General features: G+C 45.8%; 1 protein-coding gene across 1 annotated transcript in view; it reads right to left on the reverse strand.

Moving 5' to 3' along the window:
• Positions 1-23,268, reverse strand: part of LOC124594457 (fibrillin-1-like) — a 200,812-nt gene that overhangs the window by 112,732 nt on the left and 64,812 nt on the right. Inside the window, exons 7-8 of the mRNA XM_047132836.1 lie at positions 12,655-12,854; positions 4,006-6,855 (exon numbers count right to left, since the gene is read on the reverse strand). Of these exons, the coding sequence (XP_046988792.1) occupies positions 4,006-6,855; positions 12,655-12,854 (3,050 nt within the window). The remainder of the gene's footprint in view (positions 1-4,005; positions 6,856-12,654; positions 12,855-23,268) is intronic.

The following is a 23,268-nucleotide window of genomic DNA, read 5'->3' on the forward strand; positions in this document are numbered from 1 at the left end:
CCAGTCAACATTGTTAAAAGCTTTCTCTAAGTCTACAAATGCTAGAAACATAGGTTTGCCTTTCCTTAATCTTTCTTCTAAGATAAGTCGTAAGGTCAGTATTGCCTCACGTGTTCCAGTGTTTCTACGGAATCCAAACTGATCTTCCCCGAGGTTGGCCTCTACCAGTTTTTCCATTCGTCTGTAAAGAATTCGTGTTAGTATTTTGCAGCTGTGACTTATTAAGCTGATAGTTCGGTAATTTTCACATCTGTCAACACCTGCTTTCTTTGGGATTGGAATTATTATATTCTTCTTGAAGTCTGAGGGTATTTCGCCTGTTTCATACATCTTGCTCACCAGATGGTAGAGTTTTGTCAGGACTGGCTCTCCCACGGCCGTCAGTAGTTCCAATGGAATATTGTCTACTCCGGGGGCCTTGTTTCGACTCAGGTCTTCCAGTGCTCTGTCAAACTCTTCACGCAGTATCATATCTCCCATTTCATCTTCATCTACATCCTCTTCCATTTCCATAATATTGTCCTCAAGTACATCGCCCTTGTATAGGCCCTCTATATACTCCTTCCACCTTTCTGCTTTCCCTTCTTTGCTTAGAACTGGGTTTCCATCTGAGCTCTTGATATTCATACAAGTCGTTCTCTTATCTCCGAAGGTCTCTTTAATTTTCCTGTAGGCGGTATCTATCTTACCCCTAGTGAGATAGTCCTCTACATCCTTACATTTGTCCTCTAGCCATCCCTGCTTAGCCATTTTGCACTTCCTGTCGATCTCATTTTTGAGACGTTTGTATTCCTTTTTGCCTGTTTCACTTACTGCATTTTTATATTTCCTCCTTTCATCAATTAAATTCAATATTTCTTCTGTTACCCAAGGATTTCTACTAGCCCTCGTCTTTTTACCTACTTGATCCTCTGCTGCCTTCACTACTTCATCCCTCAAAGCTACCCATTCTTCTTCTACTGTATTTATTTCCCCCATTCCTGTCAATTGCTCCCTTATGCTCTCCCTGAATCTCTGTACAACCTCCGGTTCTTTTAGTTTATCCAGGTCCCATCTCCTTAAATTCCCACCTTTTTGCAGCTTCTTCAGTTTTAATCTACAGGTCATAACCAATAGATTGTGGTCAGAGTCCACATCTGCCCCTGGAAATGTCTTACAATTTAAAACCTGGTTCCTAAATCTCTGTCTTACCATTATATAATCTATCTGATACCTTTTAGTATCTCCAGGGTTCTTCCATGTATACAACCTTCTTTCATGATTCTTAAACCAAGTGTTAGTTATGATTATGTTGTGCTCTGTGCAAAATTCTACCAGGCGGCTTCCTCTTTCATTTCTGTCCCCCAATCCATATTCACCTACTATGTTTCCTTCTCTCCCTTTTCCTACACTCGAATTCCAGTCACCCATGACTATTAAATTTTCGTCTCCCTTCACAATCTGAATAATTTCTTTTATTTCATCATACATTTCTTCAATTTCTTCGTCATCTGCAGAGCTAGTTGGCATATAAACTTGTACTACTGTAGTAGGTGTGGGCTTCGTATCTATCTTGGCCACAATAATGCGTTCACTATGCTGTTTGTAGTAGCTTACCCGCATTCCTATTTTCCTATTCATTATTAAACCTACTCCTGCATTACCCCTATTTGATTTTGTGTTTATAACCCTGTAGTCACCTGACCAGAAGTCTTGTTCCTCCTGCCACCGAACTTCACTAATTCCCACTATATCTAACTTCAACCTATCCATTTCCCTTTTTAAATTTTCTAACCTACCTGCCCGATTAAGGGATCTGACATTCCACGCTCCGATCCGTAGAACGCCGGTTTTCTTTCTCATGATAACGACATCCTCTTGAGTAGTCCCCGCCCGGAGATCCGAATGGGGGACTATTTTACCTCCGGAATATTTTACCCAAGAGGACGCCATCATCATGTAATCATACAGTAAAGCTGCATGCCCTCGGGAAAAATTACGGCTGTAGTTTCCCCTTGCTTTCAGCCGTTCGCAGTACCAGCACAGCAAGGCCGTTTTGGTTATTGTTACAAGGCCAGATCAGTCAATCATCCAGACTGTTGCCCTTGCAACTACTGAAAAGGCTGCTGCCCCTCTTCAGGAACCACACGTTTGTCTGGCCTCTCAACAGATACCCCTCCGTTGTGGTTGCACCTACGGTACGGCTATCTGTATCGCTGAGGCACGCAAGCCTCCCCACCAACGGCAAGGTCCATGGTTCATGGGGGGAGGTACAAATTCATATGTGACACAAAAGAAACGAACTTAAAACAGTGTTCATTCTTGGTCTTCAAGTGATTTTTAATGGTGTAAATGCCTTGCTATGGTACTAGGTGCCTCAGTCCGGAACCGCGCTGCTGCTACTGTCGCAGGTTCGAATCCTGCCTCGGGCATGGATGTGTGTGATGTCCTTAGGTTAGTTAGGTTTAAGTAGTTCTAAGTCTAGGGGACTGATGACCTCAGATGTTAAGTATCATAGTGCTTGGAGCCATTTGAAGTTTCTTTTGCCTTGCTGTGTTAGAGTGGGAAAATGCATTTAAATTAATTGTACCTTTGAGAATTTTTATGAGGGACGAAATTACGAACACTTTTTTTGTATTTATGTTTTTGCCATGTCAACGTTTATGAAAAATACTTATGTTATAACAATGTAACTTTAACGTGCCTACAAGTGCAGTATAAATTATATATATATATATATATATATATATATATATATATATATATATATATATATATATATATATATAAGATTTTTTGCTACTTTACATGTACCTTAAGTGTGTTGCATAACTATTGTGTGTTAGTCCATTTCGGCCTATTGGTTCGCGTATGCGATCAGTGGCTTTCTTGATTTCTCTAGAAACTGAAAGCGGTGGACCATCTAGAAACTGGGCGAGGATATATAAATGGCCAGGTAACCTGTGGAAAAGTTTCTTCCACATAGTTATACTCCTTTCTGTTACTTAAAAATAAGCAGTATTTATAGCAAAATTGAAATAGTCAATGTTTACCCCCAATTTTATTCGAAAATCGTTGATTTGTAACGTGGAACAAAGGGATACTGCAGCAAAAATAAAGTTTATACAAATTTGCCATACAGCGCTAGAAAATCCAGTTTCACGAAAAAACGTAAAATCAATGAAAATTAGAAACAAAAGCATATCAGACATTTCTTTAATAGTTTCTTGGTACCAGAGGAACTGTAGAGGGTAAAAACTGTAGAGGAAGACAGAGACTGGAACACATCCAACAATAATCGAGGACTCAATTAGCTTCTCTCTTCCACTGCTGTCCGGGACGTCTACAGTCACATCACCGCTGGTCATCAGGGCTCAGGTCGAAGCGAATTTCATCACTGAAGACAATTTTACTCTATCCAATGAGATTACAGGCTGATGACATGGGTGGAGACGCCCCAGACAGAGGTTGGATACTAACTTGAATGTCGCCATATGGCTCGACAGCTAGGAGCGATGGTCTGGAGTGCCATTTCTTTTCGTAGCAGGATGTCTATGGTTGTCAAACGCGGCTCCCTTACAGCACAGTTGATGCCCTTCATGGCAAGCCATCTTGATTTTAATTTTCAACAAGATAATGGCCGCCCGCACACGACGAGAATTTTTATTGCTTATCTTCGTACTTGCCAAACCCTGTCTTGGCCACCAAACGTCGCCGGATCTATCCCCAGTTGAGAACGTTTGGAGCAGGGGCCTTCAACCAGCTCGGGATTTCGACGATCTAACACTCCATTTGCAAAGAATTTTGCAGTATATCCCTCAGGACGACATCTCTTGAAGAGTTCATCCATTATTTTCGAAAATGTAGTCATGTTTATCACATTTGACGATCTCCGTTAGAGTCGGGTACACATAATGTTTATATCTCCGTGTAATAGTCAGGCAGTCAGATGTTTCAATTAAACCGGCAAAAGATTGCAGTTTAGCAAGGTAACGTTGTATGTTAACACTCTCTACCAGTACTTACCTCTGAATCGCCGCACTGCCTCCAGCATCGTTCGTAGCCCTCGTCCAGTTCGTCGCCCGGCACAGCACATTCTTTCTCGTCGATGCACGTGCTTTGATCACTGTCCAAAACCATCCCTTCAGGACAAGCACACTTATAGCTCCCGTCAAGACTTACGCATAAGTGCGAACACAAAGTTTTGTTTTCGTTGGTTCGACAAATATCAGAATCAATACACGTCCTTGAGTCATGTTTATTAAGGACGTATCCCTCAGGGCAGCTACAAAAGAAGCTGTTTGCCAGATTGGTACAGTTATGAGAACAACCAGCATATGAATGACCTTCGTCATTCAAAGCACATTCGTCAAAATTATCGCAAGATTTTTGATCGTTCAACAGAAAGAATCCCGGAGCACAGTCACACTTGAAACTCCCAGGCAGATTTCTGCAGTCATGTGTACACCCTGAAATATTACGATGGCATTCATCGATGTCTATGCAGGTCTCTTCATCGTCATCCAATTCAAAGCCGTCTGGACACGTACAACGATATCCCCCAGGTTCATTGACGCAGCCGTGTGAACAGTCTACGAACGACGTCCCATTCTCGTCCTTCGCGATACACTCGTCTATGTCTTCGCAAGTTCTACGATCGCTTTTAAGGGTGTACCCTTCCGGACACACGCATAAGTAGCTTCCCTGCAAGTTTTCGCACTCGTGGGAACAGGGATTATTTCCGTTGTTGCATTCGTCTATGTCTTCACATGTGCGTCGATTGCGAGACAGTTTAAGTCCGGCGGGACAATCGCACTTATAGGAGCCAGGCACATTCTTACAGTCGTGGCTGCAACCATCGTCTGCTCCTATTTTCTTATACGCTGCGCATTCGTCTATATCTTCACAGGTTCCCGTGTCGCGTTGTAGGTGGTACCCGTAAGGACACGAACACATGTAACTCCCAGGTATGTTAACACACGAACTTAAGCAGTTAACTTCGCTGCTCTCTTCATTACATGTACACACTGGAAAATCATAATCGCATTCGTCGATGTCTACGCAAGTTTCTTCGTCGTCATCCAGTTCGAAACCATCTGGACATGTACAACGATACGTCCCCGGTTCGTTGACGCAGCCGTGTGAACAATCTACGAACGACGTCCCATTCTCGTCTTTCGCGATACACTCATCTATATCCTCGCATGTTATAAGATCGCTTTTAAGATTGTACCCTTCTGGACACAAGCATAAGAAACTTCCGGGCAAATTTTTGCACTCGTGGGAGCAGGGATTATTTATGAAGTTGTTGCATTCATCAATGTCTTCGCAAGTGCGTAGATTGCGAGACAGGGTAAATCCGGCTGGACATTCGCACTTATAGGACCCTGGCACATTCTTACAGTCGTGGCTGCAACCATCGTCTGCTCCTATTTTCTTGTACGCCTCGCACTCGTCTATATCTTCGCAGACTCCCGTGTCACGTTGAAGGTGGTACCCCATTGGGCACGAACACTTGTAGCTCCCAGGCAAATTAATACACGAGTGTAAGCAGACAATTTCCCCGCTCTCTTCATTACATTCGTCAATATCCTCGCATGTTTTGTTGTCGTCGCCCACGTAGTACCCTGCTGGACACTTGCACTGGTAGCTCCCAGCGGTATTAGCACAAATATGAGAGCAACCGTGAGCATTGCCTTCTGCGCACTCGTCTACGTCTTCGCAACTCCGTTTGTCATCAGCAAGTGCGAATCCTTTAAAACACGTGCACCTGAAGCTGCCGTGCTCGTTAACGCAGCCGTGTTCGCAGACAACTCCTGCCCCACTGCCCTCGAGATCCATGCATTCGTCTATGTCCTTGCAAGACAATAAGTCGCCGCCGAGTATCAGGCCCGGAGGACAAGTGCAGTGGAAGCTGCCAGGATCGTTAACACACGCGTGGGAGCATCTAGAGGCATTTTCATTGCGTTCGAACTCGGAGCACTCGTCTATGTCCTTACAGTTCAACAAATCGCTGTCCAGCACGAAACCAGCCGGACACGTGCATCGGAAACTGCCTTCGGTGTTGACACAGCCGTGAGAACAACCTAGCTCCGTTTCGTTGCTGTCACATTCATCGTCATCTACGCACGTTCTGTGGTCCTTTGACAAGATATATCCTTCTGGACAAATACACACGAAACCTCCTGGAATGTTGGTGCAGTTGTGGGAACAAACGTCTTTCGCCTCGCCCGCACACTCATCTACGTCATCACACCTGCTTTCACCGTCTGAAAGAACGTATCCAGGTGGACACTTGCAGATAATATCCCCGCCGTCCCCCACACACTCTTGCGTACACAGTCTGCCAGAGCCATCGTCCATCTTACTGAAACAGTTTTCCTCCAGTTCACATGTTCTACGATCCCTTTTGAGCAGCTGTCCGTCGGGACATCCACATCTATAGCTACCTTCTTCGTTGATACACTCGTGGGAACAGTTGTGCTCACCGAGGCACTCGTCGAGGTCATTACACGTTCTGGAGTCTTCTCCGAGAGCGAACCCTGCAGGGCAATGGCAGCTGAAAGAGCCTTCCGTGTTGACGCAGCGGTGGGAGCAGCGCGTCTCTCCGGGGAAGACATCCTCGTCAGCGGAGCACTCGTCGACGTCCCTGCAGGAGCGCTGGTCGTCGGCCAGCCGGAAGCCGTCGGCGCAGTCGCAGCTGAAGCTGCCGATGGTGTTGAGGCAGTCCTGCGCGCAGCGCGCCTCCCCGGACTCGCACTCGTCCACGTCACGGCAGGTGCGCTCGTCCGAGCCGAGCACGAAGCCGGCCGGGCACGAGCACGAGAAGCTGCCCTCGCTGTTGCTGCACTCGTGCGAGCACGACCCGCCGTCTACCTGTAACAACGGCAGTATATTAGCGCTCGGTAAGCGAAACGCTCTTACAACAGTCACGAATAAACATCTTCAGTAAACGCGTTAATCTGTCTGGGACGTCTTTGCAACATTTTCGGGAGGGCACGGTTAGAGTAAACTATTCTGATGCGATCAAAAAATTATCGCCCTAACTGCAAGTACCATCAAGGATTCTTAGAAATCACCTAAGGACTTGGAGAGTGAAAATTGCATGGGGACTGTAGAACAGTGTTCAGTGTTGCCATGGAGGCGGTACCTAATGTTGAGAAATAATAAAGTAGCTGATAGGCTTCGTGCGATCGAAACGTGTCTTCTTTTTTCGCTTATGCTATAGTCCCGCAGCGATCGCAGGGTCGGCGTAATTACAACGGATTTGGTTCAGAATGGTTCAAATGGCTCTCAGCACTATGGGACTCAACTTCTGAGGTCAGCAGTCCCCTAGAACTTAGAACTACTTAAACCTAACTAACCTAAAGACATCACACACATCCATGCCCGAGGCAGGATTCGAACCTGCGACCGTAGCGATCGCGCGGTTCCAGACTGCAGCGCCTAGAACCGCTCGGCTTTTTAACGGATTTGGCAATGTTAGGTTTTACGGATGGCCGGATGCCCTTCCTGCCGCCACCCCGTACCCCCCAGGACGGAAGCAGTGAACCGCAACTGTCTGTGTGTAGTGTAAATCGTGAGAGAGTGCGGACATGGGTCAAATGCCTGCGACGCGTGTAACTGAGGCGCAACGTGGGGACCAGGCCTGTATTCACCTAGCGGGATGTGGAAAACCGCCTAAAAACCACATCCAGGCTGGCCGGCACACCGCCCTCGTCGTTAATCCGCCAGGCGGATTCGATCAGAGGCCGGCGCGCCTACCCGAGTTCAGGAAGCAGCGCGTTACCGCTCTCGGCTACCCTGGCGGGCGAACGTCATCCTTGGGTATAAGGATTAATTCATTCAATGCTTACACAAATTTTATTTATTGGCTATACTAATTTCGACGTCTCCGTCACTATCAACAGCGCACAACGTTTCTTGGCGCACGGCCGTGTCAGAGTATGATAGGAGTGAAAAAATCCTCAACGCTCCTACTACATACCCAATCGTAATGATTTTAAAATATTGGAAATATGTCATTTTTTTACATACTGACGAAAGCTGCACAATTGAGATTATATGTGATATGCAAACGATTAGCTTTTCAGAGCATTCACACACGGTTGGCACCGGTGGCGACACCTACAACGTGCTGACACGATGAAAGTTTCCAACGGATTTCTCATACACAAACAGCAGTTGACCGGCGTTGCCTGGTGAAACGTTTGTGTGATGCCTCGTCTAAGGAGGAGAAATGCTTACCATCACGTTTCTGACTTTGATAAAGGTCGAATTGTAGGCTATCGCGATTGCGGTTTATCGTATCGCGACATTGCTGCTCGCGTTGGTCGAGATCCAATGACTGTTAGCAGAATATGGAATCGGTGGGTTCTGAAGGTTAATACGGAACTCCGTGGTGGATCCAAACGGCCTCGTATCACTAGCAGTCGAGATGACGGGCATCTTATCCACATGGCTGTAACGGATCGCGCAGCCACGTCCCGATCCCTCAGTCAACAGATGGGAACGTTTGAAAGACAACAACCATCTGCACGAACAGTTCGCCGACGTTTGCAGCAGCAAACCATGGCTGCGGTTACCCCTTACGCTGCATCACAGACAGGAACGCCTGCGACGGTGTACTCAACGACGAACCTGGGTCCACGAATGGCAAAACGTCATTTTTTCGGATGAATCCAGGTTCTGTTTACAGCATCATGATGGTCGCATCCGTGTTTGGCGACATCGCTGTGAACGCACATTGGAATCGTTTATTCGTCATCGCCAACTGGCGTATCACCCGTCGTGATGGTATGGGGTGCGATTGGTTACACGTCCAGGCCACCTCTTGTTCGCATTGACGGCACTTTGAACAGTGACATACGATATGGGTGTTTCAGCAGGAGTCGATACCTGATGCCTCAGAACTGCTTGTGTTGTTGACCTGTAAATGTAAGCATTTGATCTACTCCATATGCACTGTTCCTACAATAAATCTTGAGTGAATTGGAAATCCCTGAGAGGGTGCATTACTTTCTTCCTGGCAGTGTACACAGGGTGGTCCATTGAACGTGACCGGGCCAAATATCTCACGAAATAAGCGTCTAACGGGCCAACCATAGCGCTATCTGGTTTCCCCCTTCAAGCTAGACGAGTTTCGTTCTTTGTAGTTTTTTCGTTTCATGCTTATTTCGTGAGATATTTGCTCCAGTCACTATCAATGGACCACCCTGTATTGCCTACATTATCAGTCTTGGGGCGATATGCAATGTACGATAAGTGAAGAAGTCAAGACTGCTCATAAAGCAACTTATTGGATGGCCGGTTTTGACAGATGTGTGCTTTAAATTTTTACAACACATTGTCCATGAGGGATGCAAGTCGCTTCCTGTAGCATATGCACTTCCCACTACCATGAAGACAATTACCCATCGGTATGTCAAATGTAAAAGTATTATGTGCAAACATACAAAACTGTATTGCGCCAACTACAAATTTTCACTTTCACCACCAGCTGACAACTGACAGAGAAATGGTGGAAACAAACGTCCACCAGGTGCCTCCTGAATTTTTGGCATTGGTATCTCAATATGATGAGAAACGTTGTGGAATGGAACCGAGTGTCACCTTGATATGCTTCAGTGAACTGTCCCTCCATGTAGTTCAAATGCAAGTTGATAAAGCTGCTGTTCCAGGAGAACAGTGACAATGATGCTAACAATCAACAGTACAAGACTAATTTCATGAATGGAATGTCTGGAAAACATGTTGGACCGGAAAGTAACAATACTGTCTGCTCTTTGAAGTACACTTCATGTTCTTAGTCCACATAAGACTGTGTTTTCCCCATCTGAAATATGGCATATGGAGTAACCGGGGAAGGTTTTTTTTGCCGTTTGTTACGGCTAAGCAGAGAAAATGGTAGTCGTTTCATGAAAACGTGTCGCGTGGTAACTGGCGTTCATTACAACCCTCTTCTATCCAATTCTGTCAACCATCACTGTCATTGCTATGTGACCTGCAGAAAAAGAAAGATCACAAAATGACATTTCACTCTCCACCTAGTGATCGTTTTGCCCCATCTAAAGTACCTCACATGTTGAAACTGCGACCTTTGACGTTGGACTTAGATTTGGGTCGTTTGATAGCAATCTCAACCACTTATAGTTGGTACACAGTTCTAAAGATGACAGTTCATTTGGTTGCAATGGGGTAGATATTTATGGTCGTGTACGTGTTACGATGTTTTCCTTCAGGATAATTCATACTTTTGAGTCATGGTTGTCGGTTTCGATCTTCTGTTTCTTGTGTAGCTTGAAATCAGTCCTTTTGAAAAAGGATCTATTCAAGGGATCAGTGTTTCTGTTTGTTACTATAATGGAAACCAAATCGTATCAAAGTGACAAAATCACGAGAAGTCTTGAACTCAGAAAACTGGAGGAACCAGTTACCTTCTACATTTTGATCGCTTTATCAGTATTACTTTTATCTAATACGAATAATGGATACTAACAACGCAAATACAACCAACATAAAGAGCGCAGAGATAAAATTACTTGTGAGAGTGGTAGGTTGGGAGGGTGAAAGGTTTTTTTAGACAAGTACTTAAAGACATTAATCTGAATTATGAAGTAATGAAACATGGGAAACAATATAGGGGGAACATAAAATATGAATCTGTTTATAATTGGCAACCAATGCTGTAGAGTCGCAATAAAGTCCTGAGATGTTCAATTGACTCTTTTATGTTCTAATAAAATGTCAGTTGAATATCTCATGATTTTATTGCGATCGTGCAGCATTGGTTTCCAATTATTAACATAAAAATGATCGCTGGCCTCAGACGGGATTTTATGTCCTGTATATCATGAATCAGTTTTTCAAGAATACCGCAAACTGAGATGACAAAAGTCAGGGGGTAGTAATATACACGTATACAGATGGTACTAGGATCCCGTACGAAAGGTATAAGAGGGCAGTGCGTTGGCGGAGCTGTCATTTGTATTCAGACGACTCGTGTGAAACATACCCGACGTGATCGTGGCAGCACGACAGGAGTTAACAGACTCTGAACACGGAATATTAGTTGGAGCTAGTCGCATGGAACATTACATTTCGGAAATCGTTAGGGAATTCAGTGTTCCTAGATCTAGAATTTCAAGACTATGCCGAGAATACCAAATTTCAGCCATTTACTCTAACGACGGGCAACGTAGTGGCCGACAGTCTTCGCATAACTACCGAGAAGAGCGGCGTTTTCGAAGAGTTGTCGGTGCTAACAGACAAGAAACAATGAGTAAAATAACAGCAGTATTGAATATGGGACGTACGAAGATCATATCCGTTAGAACAGTGCCTCGAAATTTGGCGGTAATGGGCTATTTCATAGCATTTCTGCGGCTTCGAATCTCAGGGACTGGAGCAGACTTGTCTTCAGTGATGAGTCTCAGTCCGAAATGGGCCTCGATGACTAGCGAAGTCACCCATGGCACCCCTACTGCACAACGGTACGTCAACGATATTCTAATATCAGATTTGTTGATACTCATGGCAGGCCATCCTGGGATTACATTTCAGTAAGATAATGCCCACCTGCACACGGCGAGAGTGTCTGCTGCCTGTCTTCGTGCTTGCCAAACCCTGCCTTGGCCAGAAAGGTCGTTGGATATCTCACCAACTGAGAACATTCGGAACATTGTGGGCAATACCTTCAACAAACTCGAGATTTTGACGATCTAACGCGCCAACTGGACAGAATGTGGCACAATGTCTCTCAGGAGGACATCCAGCAACTCTGTCAATCAATGCCAAGCCGAATAACAGGTTGAGTAGGGACCAGATGTGGAACAACGCATCATTGTCTTGCTCAGTTCGCGAAGCACTTTCTCCCGAATATATCATAGAATTTTCTGAATATGGAGTATTTTGTCTACACGTGTATGTCCCCTCTACCGATTTACGCCCCATTTTGACATTTTCGTACTTAGAATATTTTTTTACTGTATATACCGTCTCACGTGATTTGTCTCTGATAGCATAATCGAACAGTGGTGGATCTCGTCACCCATTTGTCCGTGAAACTTTATATTTATTTACGTTGGGATTCACAGCCAGACCCTGCAGAAATCGTAGATATTCTGCCGGTTTTCCAGTTGCTTCGTCACCCGTTGTTATCCACAGGATCATTAATATCAATAGAAGACTTCAACGGCCATTTAGAATTCTTTAAATTACCTTTCCATCTGTCCATTGTCCGCCCCCAGTAGCTGAGTGGTCAGCGGAACACAATGTCAATCCTACGGGCGCGGATTCGATTGCCGGCTGGGTCGGAGATTTTCTCCGCTCAGGGACAGGGTGTTGTGTTTTCCTAATCATCATCATTTCATCGCCATCGACGCACAGGTCGCCGCAGTGGCGTCAAACCCCAAGACTTGCACCCGGCGAACGGTCTACCCGACGGGAGGCCCTAATCACACGACATTTACATCTGTCGATTATGTGCAGTTTAGAAGGACGTGTTGAGTTCTATTTGCAACAAACCGATACCTGGAAAGCCCGTATTTTGTTCACTAAATAAAAGTGCGGATGCATTCCGGAAATCAAAGGCCCCGTAATCAACCTGAGTGCTTCCTAGCTGCTCAGTGCGTATAAGAGTGGCCAGCAGGCGGCTCCAGCGCTGGTGGGGCGTACCTCGGCGCTGTCGGCGGCGCACTCGTCGACGTCGACGCAGCGCTGCTGGTCGTCGGCGGCGACGTCGCTGTCCTGCGGCTGCGCAGTGGCGCCCTCGGCGGGCTGGTAGCCGGTCGGGCAGGCGCAGCGGAAGCCGCCGGGGAAGTTGTGGCAGCCGTGCAGGCAGCCCGCGTCGCCGCCCTCCGCGCACTCGTCGATGTCTGCGCAGGAAAACGGCTGCTGCTTGCGAGACGGACACAGCTGAGGTGACAGGAGCCATAGGACAGCGATGTGCACGTACAAAGCTGGCGATAGTATCGTGTACACAAGGAATAAAAGGGCAGTACTTTGTCGGAGCTGTCGGGTGATACATGTGAAAAGACCCGATTGTGGCACACGACTGCATTTAACAGGCTATGAACACGGAATGACGCATGGGACATTCCACTTCGCAGATCTGTAGGAAATCAACATCCCGAGACCTACAGTGTCAATAGTGTGCCGAGAATACCACGTATCAGGCAGTACGACTCACCGCGGACAGCGCACTGGTCGACGGCCTTCACTTAACGACCGAGGGCAGTGGTGGTTGCGTCGAGTTGACAGTGCTAAGAGAGAAGCTCAAAACGGTTCAAATGGATCTGAGCACTATGGGACTTAACTTTTGAGGTCATCAGTCCCCTAGAACTTAGACATACTTAAACCTAACTAACCTAAGGACATCACACACATCCATGCCCGAGGCAGGATTAGAACCGGCGAACGTAGCGGTCGCGCTGTTCCAGACTGTAGCCCCTAGAACCGCTCGGCCACCTAGGCCAGCTTAAGAGAGAAGCAGCACAGCTTGAAATAGCCGCAGAAATCAGTGCGGAGCGTACGATGAAAGCATCCATTTCTATAGGCCTATATCTCTGACGTCGATCTGTTGTATACTTTTAGAAAATGTTTTTTGCTCGTGTATCACGTCATTTCTGGAAACCCAGAATCTACGCTGTAGGAATCAACATGGATTCCGGAAACAGCGATCGTGTGAAACTCAACTCGCTTTATTTGTTCATGAGACCCAGAAAATATTAGATACAGACTCCCAGGTAGATGCCATTTTCCTTTACTTCCGGAAGGCGTTCGATACAGTTCCGCACCGTCGCCTGATAAAAAAAGTAAGAGCCTACGGAATATCAGACTAGCTGTGTGGCTGGATTGAAGAGTTTTTAGCAAACAGAACACAGCTTGTTGTTCTGAATGGAGAAACGTCTACAGACGTTAAAGTAACCTCTGGCGTGCCACAGGGGAGTGTTATGGGACCATTGCTTTTCACAATATGTATAAATGACCTAGTAGATAGTGTCGGAAGTTCCATGCGGCTTTTCGCGGATGATGAGACAGTATACAGAAAAGTTGCAACATTAGAAAATTGCAGCGAAATGCAGGCAGGTATGCAGCGGATAAGCACTTCTTAACGTAGACAAATGTAATGTATTGAGAATAAATAGAAAGAACGATCCTTTATTGTATGATTATATGATAGCGGAACAAAAACTGGTAGCAGTTATTTCTGTAAAATATCTGGGAGTATGCTTATGGAACGATTTGAAGTGGAATGTTCATATAAAATTAATTGTTGGTAAGGCGGATACCAAGTTGAGATTCATTGGGAGAGTGCTTAGAAAATGTAGTCCATCAACAAAGGAGGTGGCTTACAAAACACTCGTTCGACCTATACTTGAGCTCATCAGTGTGACATCCGTACCAGGTCGTGTTGACAGAGGAGATAGAGAAGATCCAAAGAAGAGGGGCGCGTTTCGTCACAGGGTTATCTGGTAAGGGTGACAGCATTACGGAGATGTTTAGCAAACTCAAGTGGCAGAATCTGCAAGAGAGGTGCTCTGCATCGCGGTTTAGCTTGCTGTCCAGGTTTCGAGAGGGTGCATTTCTGGATGATGTATCGAATATATTGCTTCCCTCTACTTATACCTCCCGACGAGATCACGAGTGTACAATTAGAGAGATTCGAGCGCGCACGGAGGCTTTCCGGCAGTCGTTCTTCCCGCGAACCATACGCGACACCGTTGGGTGGCTTGCGGAGCATAATTGTAGATGTAAATGTAGATATATAGTGCAATGAGCTATGGCAGCAGACGACCGACGCAACTACCTTTGCTAACTGCACGATATTGCCTGCAGCACCTCTCCTGTGATCGTGACCGTATCGATTGGACCGTAGACGACTGGAAAACCGTGGCCTGGTCACACGAGTCCCAATTTCAGTTGGCCAACACCTGATGGTAGTATTCGAGAGTGGCGCAGTCTCCACGAAGTCATGCAACCAAGTTTCAATAAGGCACTGTGCAAGCCGGTGGTGGCTCCATAATGGTCCAGGGCCCTGTGGTCCAGCTGAACCGATATTTGCTGGTTGGTTGGTTGGTTGGTTTGGGGAAGACCAGACAGCTTGGTCATCGGTCCCATCGGATTAGGGAAGGATGGGGAAGAAAGTCGGCCGTGCCCTTTCAGAGGAACCATCCCGGCATTTGCCTGGAGTGATTTAGGGAAATCACGGAAAACCTAAATCAGGATGGCCGGACGCGGGATTGAACCGTCGTCCTTCCGAATGCGAGTCCAGTGTCTAACCACTGCGCCACCTCGCTCGGTGCAATATTTGCTGGAAATGGCTATATTCGCCCGCTTGGAGACCATTTGCAGCCATTCATGGACTTCATGTCCACAAACAACGACGTGGCATTTCACCGGGCCACAACTGTTCGCGATTAGTTTGAAGAGCATTCTGGACAATTCGAGCGAATAATTTGGCCACCCGGATCGCCCGACATGAATCCCATCAAGCATTTATATATTTATATAATCGAGAGGACAGTTTGTGCACAAAGTCCTGCACCGGCAATTCTTTCTCGGTTATGGACGGCTATACAGGCAGCATGGCTCAGTATTTCTGCAGGGAACTTCCACGATTTGTTGAGGTCATACCACGTCGAGTTGCTTTACGACGGCGGACAAACGGAGATCCGACGCGTTATTAGGAGGCATATTATGACTTCTGTCATCTCAGTGCATGTCATGACTGGTCACTGTCATACGTTGTAGTCAGTAGTTGAAAAAGGGAACGTCAGGAATTACCATCCAGTTTAGGTGAGACTCACAAGACCGGCTGATGTCGGACAAATCCCGGCCGATGAGAATCCACATATGTATTTCCGATAGCCTAGCGACTTACACGATTCCATTTTTCCTCATAATATTTAGCCAAGTGACATCGAAGTCTAAAACTACAGCTACATTTATACTCTACGAACCACTGTGGAGCGCATGGCAGAGGGTACATTCCATCGTGTCAGTTATTCGGGTTTCTTTCCAGTTCCAATGGGGCACGGGAAGAACGGTTGTTTAAGTGTCTCAGAGCACACTGTCATTAATCTGATCTTGTCCTCACGATACATTCTGGAGTGAAGTATAGGAGGTTGTAATATCTTCCTAGAGTCATCATGTAGAGCCAGTTGTCGAAATTCGGTAAGCAAGCTTCCTTGGGATAGTTTACGTCATCTACTAAAGTTTGTGAGATTAGTTCTAGATATCATCTCTGTGACACTCTCCTGGGGAACAGACAATCCCCTGACCAGTTGTGCTGCCTTCTCTGTATATGTTCTATATCCCTTGCGGGTACTACTTGGTTCGGGTCGTCCACACTTGAGCAGTGATCTAGGACGGGACGCTCGAGTGATTTGTAAGCAATCTCCTGTGTAGACTCATTGCATTTCCCTAGTTTTTTAACACTAAATATAATCCTGGTGTCTGCTTTACCCTCGACTAAGCCTATAAGGTCATTGCACTTCATGTCCCAATTAAGTGTTACATCCATGTTTTGTATGAATTTATAGAGTCCAATTGTGAATCACTATTATCATATTCATACGATACTACGTTATATGTGTTTCCTGAAGTGCTCAGTTTCATATTTCTGAAAATTTAAAGTAAGCTGGCAGTTACTTCAGCGCTCTGAAATCTTACCTTTGTCTGACTGAATATTTGTACAGCTCCATTCCAACCTGTACTTTATAGTAGATAACAGCATCATTTGCGAAAAGTTTTGGGTTGCTATTAATGTTCTCCGCAAGATCATTAATACACAACATGAACAGCATGGGACCCAACACAATTCCCTAGGGTATACCCGAAATTCCTCCTACATCTCTCAGTGACCCCCGAGCCAAGATAACATGCTGCATCCTCCCTACCAAAACAGTCTCCATCCAGTGACAAATTTTGTCTCGTACCCCGTATGATCGTACTTTTGATGACAAGCGTGGATGTTGTACTAATTCAAATGCTTTCCGCAAATCGAGTCACTGCATCTGCCTGACGGCCTTGATCTATGGCTTTCGGGATATCATGTGAGAAAAGTGCAAGTTGGTCTTCACACCATATATGTTTTCGAAATCCATGCTGGTTGGCACGGAGGAGGCCGTTCCATTCGAGATATGTTACTGTGCTTGTCAAGTGTGGCCAACGATGGCCTTAGAGGTGCGATCTGTCAGGTCTCCCCTCACCAAGACTACTAGTACCGACATCGAAATATTTCTCAGAGTAACTGAATCTGCACTATCTTTGAACACCAGGAAATACAAAGCATATCAAATACAACACAATGTCGACACAAATAACGCTCAAACACCACATGTACGAGAACTTCTACAAAATTTTAGCTTATGTGAGACATTATATTGACTGGGAGACATGAGGAATGTGAAATGGCACACTCTTTTCCGCTAAAATAATCTACGATCAAGCAATATACACTCCTGGAAATGGAAAAAAGAACACATTGACACCGGTGTGTCAGACCCACCATACTTGCTCCGGACACTGCGAGAGGGCTGTACAAGCAATGATCACACGCGCGGCACAGCGGACACACCAGGAACCGCGGTGTTGGCCGTCGAATGGCGCTAGCTGCGCAGCATTTGTGCACCGCCGCCGTCAGTGTCAGCCAGTTTGCCGTGGCATACGGAGCTCCATCGCAGTCTTTAACACTGGTAGCATGCCGCGACAGCGTGGACGTGAATCGTATGTGCAGTTGACGGACTTTGAGCGAGGGCGTATAGTGGGCATGCGGGAGGCCGGGTGGACGTACCGCCGAATTGCTCAACACGTGGGGCGTGAGGTCTCCACAGTACATCGATGTTGTCGCCAGTGGTCGGCGGAAGGTGCACGTGCCCGTCGACCTGGGACCGGACCGCAGCGACGCACGGATGCACGCCAAGACCGTAGGATCCTATGCAGTGCCGTAGGGGACCGCACCGCCACTTCCCAGCAAATTAGGGACACTGTTGCTCCTGGGGTATCGGCGAGGACCATTCGCAACCGTCTCCATGAAGCTGGGCTACGGTCCCGCACGCCGTTAGGCCGTCTTCCGCTCACGAACCAACATCGTGCAGCCCGCCTCCAGTGGTGTCGCGACAGGCGTGAATGGAGGGACGAATGGAGACGTGTCGTCTTCAGCAGTGAGAGTCGCTTCTGCCTTGGTGCCAATGATGGTCGTATGCGTGTTTGGCGCCGTGCAGGTGAGCGCCACAATCAGGACTGCATACGACCGAGACACACAGGGCCAACACCCGGCATCATGGTGTGGGGAGCGATCTCCTACACTGGCCGTACACCACTGGTGATCTTTTTTTTTTTTTTTTTTTTTTTTTTGTTGTTTTCGGGCGCACAACTTCAATGGTCATTAGCGCCCTGACTACTCTAAGAATGCACCGCGAGGCACAAGTTGACAACAACAACTAAAAGGGAAAACACAATAAAAGACAGACTGACAGGCATAGGATTAAAAAACATCATCAAATGTCCTTAGCGAGGTGTGTCAAATTGATAAAACAAAGAACACGAGCAGCTGCTCGTGGGTCATCCGCTAAAAAGGCATCGAAAGTATTAGGCAGGTTAAGATCGAGGCGCAGTGTGTTAAGATCAGGACAGGACATTAAAATGTGTCTAACCGTCAGCAAGTGCCCACATGGGCAGAACGGCGCCGGCGCAGCCGTGATCGTCGAGGGGACACTGAATAGTACACGGTACATCCAAACCGTCATCGAATCCATCGTTCTACCATTGCTAGACCGGCAAAGGAACTTGCTGTTCCAACAGGACAATGCACCTCCGCATGTATCCCGTGCCACCCAACGTGCTCTAGAAGGTGTAAGTCAACTACCCTGGCCAGCAAGATCTCCGGATCTGTCCCCCATTGAGCATGTTTGGGACTGGATGAAGCGTCGTCTCACGCGGACTGCACGTCCAGCACGAACGCTGGTCCAACTGAGGTGCCAGGTGGAAATGGCATGGCAAGCCGTTCCACAGGACTACATCCAGCATCTCTACGATCGTCTCCATGGGAGAATAGCAGCCTGCATTGCTGCGAAAGATGGATATACACTGTACTAGTGCCGACATTGTGCATGCTCTGTTTCTTGTGTCTATGTGCCTGTGGTTCTGTCAGTGTGATCATGTGATGTATCTGACCCCAGGAATGTGTCAATAAAGTTTCCCCTTCCTGGGACAATGAATTCACGGTGTTCTTATTTCAATTTCCAGGAGTGTACATGCACAGTTTCCAAACTGACACAGAATGTGTAACTACAAGCAGAATGATATAAACTCTACGTTAATCCACCAGTATTTGGTTGGCATGGGAGAGGAGAGCGCTGTCGTAAGCTTCCTGATCGCCAAGGAAATAAGGAAGTCTAACGTTCGGTCGATATTGCTGTCTTTAGAACCGGGCTGATGACCAGTCTTTGCGTCAAGTGTCCTGTATTAATTCGAGAGCAATAGGCTATGTTCCAGCTCGGGGTTTTACTTCCTTCCACACACACACACACACACACACACACACACACACACACACATACACACACACACACGCATTACAGTACTTCCACTTACCAGAGACACTGGCGACCAACTCTCACAAATTACACGATAGAAGAAATCTCTTTCCAATTAAGCGGCGGAAATAAGCCTTCGGAGTCTCCCAGACACGAATACCGAACCATTCTTTCTGACATTCCTGGTGACGTATTTCGCTTTGGTAGGAACAATTATCATTTGGTCATTATACAGGGTGATCAAAAAGTCAGTATAAATTTGAAAACTGAATAAATCACGGAATAATGTAGATAGAGAGGTACAAATTGACACACATGCTTTGAATGACATGGGGTTTTATTAGAACCAAAAAAATACAAAAGTTCAAAAAATTTCCGACAGATGGCGGTTCATCAGATCAGAATAGCAATAATTAGCATAACAAAGTAGGACAAAGCAAAGATGACGTTCTTTACAGGAAATGCTCAATATGTCCACCATCATTCCTCAACAATAGGTGTAGTCGAGGAATAATGTTGTGAACAGCACTGTAAAGCATGTCAGGAGTTATGGTGAGGCATTGGCGTCGGATGTTGGCTTTCAGCATAGAGATGTCGGTCGATCACGATACACTTGCTACTTCATGTAACCCCAAAGCCAATAACCGCACGGACTGAGGTCTGGGGACCTGGGAGGCCAAGCATGACGAAAGTGGCGGCTGAGCACATGATCATCACCAAACGACACGCGCAAGAGATCTTTCACGCGTCTAGCAATGTGGGGTGGAGCGCCCGCCATCCTGCATAAACATCGTACGTTCCAGCAGGTGTTTATCAGCCAGGCTGGGGATGATGCAATTCTGTAACATATCGGCGTACCTCCCACTCGTCACGGTGGCAGTTACCTGCTGTCCAGTGCCATCTGTTGGACATATTGTGAACTTTGTTTTTTTTTTCATGCTAATAAAACCCCATGTCATTCCAAGCATGAGTGCCAATTTTTACCTCTCTATCTACATTATTCCGTGGTTATTAAGTTTTCAAATTCTTACTGACTTTTTGATCACCCGGTACTTCATGTCACTACATTCTGAGTGCACGATATGTACAGTCAGAATGGTAAGTTATTTATACGTATTTTGACTAGATTACAGCATCGACAAAATAAATAATTTGTCATTTTTTTATGTTTTCCGTCGTTCCTCAGTCTTTTGTATGATCTTTAAGATGTGGCACGTCTATGCAAGGAAATGAAAGGCTGTATGTTTTATGCCACTCACAGTTGGCCCCTTTTCATTTTGACGCATATTCAGTGTCCCACAACGGATATTTCTTTTATGTATACAATAAATGCATTATACGATTAAAGATGCGCCAGTGTTTTAAAATTCATGTTAGTCGCCTGTTGATAGGCGAAGAACAACCTTTGTTTCGAAAGGTTAAATTAGTTAAATTACAATTTGCTTCTGTTTACAATTTTCTGACCATATATGTATCCTGGACTTGCACTTAGTTGGTCTGTGTAAACGAAGATGTCCGATTCTGACCGTTTTTCGAAGTCATTCCAATTGAACACTTCACATTCACTGTTCATTGTGTGCTGATTGTGTGTCTTTACCATATATAGTGTTGCCAACTGTCGTTGTGTTGTTTTCGTTCTTTTGTTTGTGTGTGGTGTTTGTACGTATTTGCCACCCGTTCATCTGTTATATTTAAGCATGTGCTATTTTGTGTTTGTGTGCGTGTGTGTGCCTGTGTGTGTATGTGGGGGGGAGGGGGGGGGTAGGGGGGTTAGAAATGTGTTGGTGGCTGGGTGTCTGGGTGAATAGGTTGGTGTATATCTTATGTCAGTGGCGCAGATTAAATTATTATTTGGTCTGGCTATGTTAAAATCACTTGTCTTTATTTTTTTAGTGGGTAACATGATCGGTCAGTTGATACTTATATTCATTTGGTCATTTTCACTTTTTTGCTCACTTAAAGGACTCTTTCTATGGGTAAGCTTTCGTACAATGTTAGAAGTTTTTGCTGTAGTTGTTCGTTGTAATAATTTTCATATCCTGTTTCACGTTAGATATTAGTGTTTTGCATAACAAGGTTGCTGCATTCATCGTTTTTGACTATACACTGTACTGTTTCTTATCCTTTCTTCATTCATTTTTATTCACCCATCATACAACGTCTTGCAGAACAGCTACTTTGAGTTGTTGTGAATGGCTCGATGTGACGTGTATCACTGTGTCTTTTGCTGTTGTTTTTCTGTAAATGTCACATTTATACACTATTAACCAATGAAATTGCTACACCACTAAGATGACGTGCTACAGACGCGAAATTTAACCGACAGGAAGAAGATGCTGTGATATGCAAATGATTAGCTTTTCAGAGCATTCACACAAGGTTGGCGCCGGTGGCGACACCTACAACGTGCTGACATGAGGAAAGGTTCCAACCGATTTCTCATACACAAACAGCAGTTGACCGGCGTTGCCTGGTGAAACGTTGTGATGCCTTGTGTAAGCAGGAGAAAGGCGTACCATCACGTTTCCGACTTTGATAAAGGTCGATTTGTAGCCTATCGCGATTGCGGTTTATCGTATCGCGACATTAATGCTCGTGTTGGTCGAGATCCAATGACTGTTATCAGAATATGGAATCGGTGGGTTCAGGAGGGTAATACGAAACGCCGTGCTGGATCCCGACGGTCTCGTATCACTAGCAGTCGAGATGACAGGCATCGTATCCGCATGGCTTTAACGGATCGTGTAGCCACCTCTCGATCCCTGAGTCAACAAATGGGGACGTTTGCAAGACAACCACCATCTGCACAAACAGTTCGACGACGTTTGCAGCAGCATGGACTATCAACTCGGAGACCATGGCTGCGGTTACCATATACGCTGCATCACAGACAGGAGCGCCTGCGATGGTGTACTCAACGACGAACCTGGGTGCACGAATGGCAAAACGTCATTTTTTCGGATGAATCCAGGTTCTGTTTACAGCATCATGATGGTCGCATGCGTGTTTGGCGACATCGCGGTTAACGCACATTGGAAGCGTGTATTCGTCATCGCCATACTGGCGTATCACCCGGCATGATGGTATGGGTGCCATTGGTTACACGTCTCGGTCACCTCTTGTTCGCATTGACGACACTTTGAACAGTTGACGTTACATTTCAGATGTGTTATGACCCGTGGCTCTACCCTTCATTTGATCCCTGCGAAACCCTGCATTTCAGCAGGATAACGCACGACCGAATGTTGCAGGTCCTGTACGGGCCCTTCTGGATACAGAAAATGTTCGACTGCTGCCCTGGCCAGCACATTCTCCAGATCTCTCAACAATTGAAAACATCTGGTCAATAGTGGCCGAGCAACTGGCTCGTCACAATACGCCCTTGATGAACTGTGGTATCGTGTTGAAGCTGCATGGGCAGCTGTACCTTTACGCGCCACCCATGCCCAGACTTATCAAGACCGTTATTACGGCCAGAGGTAGTTGTTCTGGGTACTGATTTCTCAGGATCTATGCACTCAAATTGCCTGATAATTTAATCAATGTTACTTCTAGTATAATACGTTTGTCCAATGAATACCGTTTATCATCTGCATTTCTTCTTGGTGTAGTAATTTTAATGGCCAGTAGTGTACTTGTTAATATGGTTCTTTATTGCTGTATCGAAGGTTTTTATTTATTTTTGAATTTATTTTTCTATACAACGTAAATACTCAACCACAAAATCGAAAGATGAAATCAGCAGCAG

Source organism: Schistocerca americana, chromosome 1 (genome assembly GCF_021461395.2).
Source record: "Schistocerca americana isolate TAMUIC-IGC-003095 chromosome 1, iqSchAmer2.1, whole genome shotgun sequence".
NCBI lineage: Eukaryota > Metazoa > Arthropoda > Insecta > Orthoptera > Acrididae > Schistocerca > Schistocerca americana.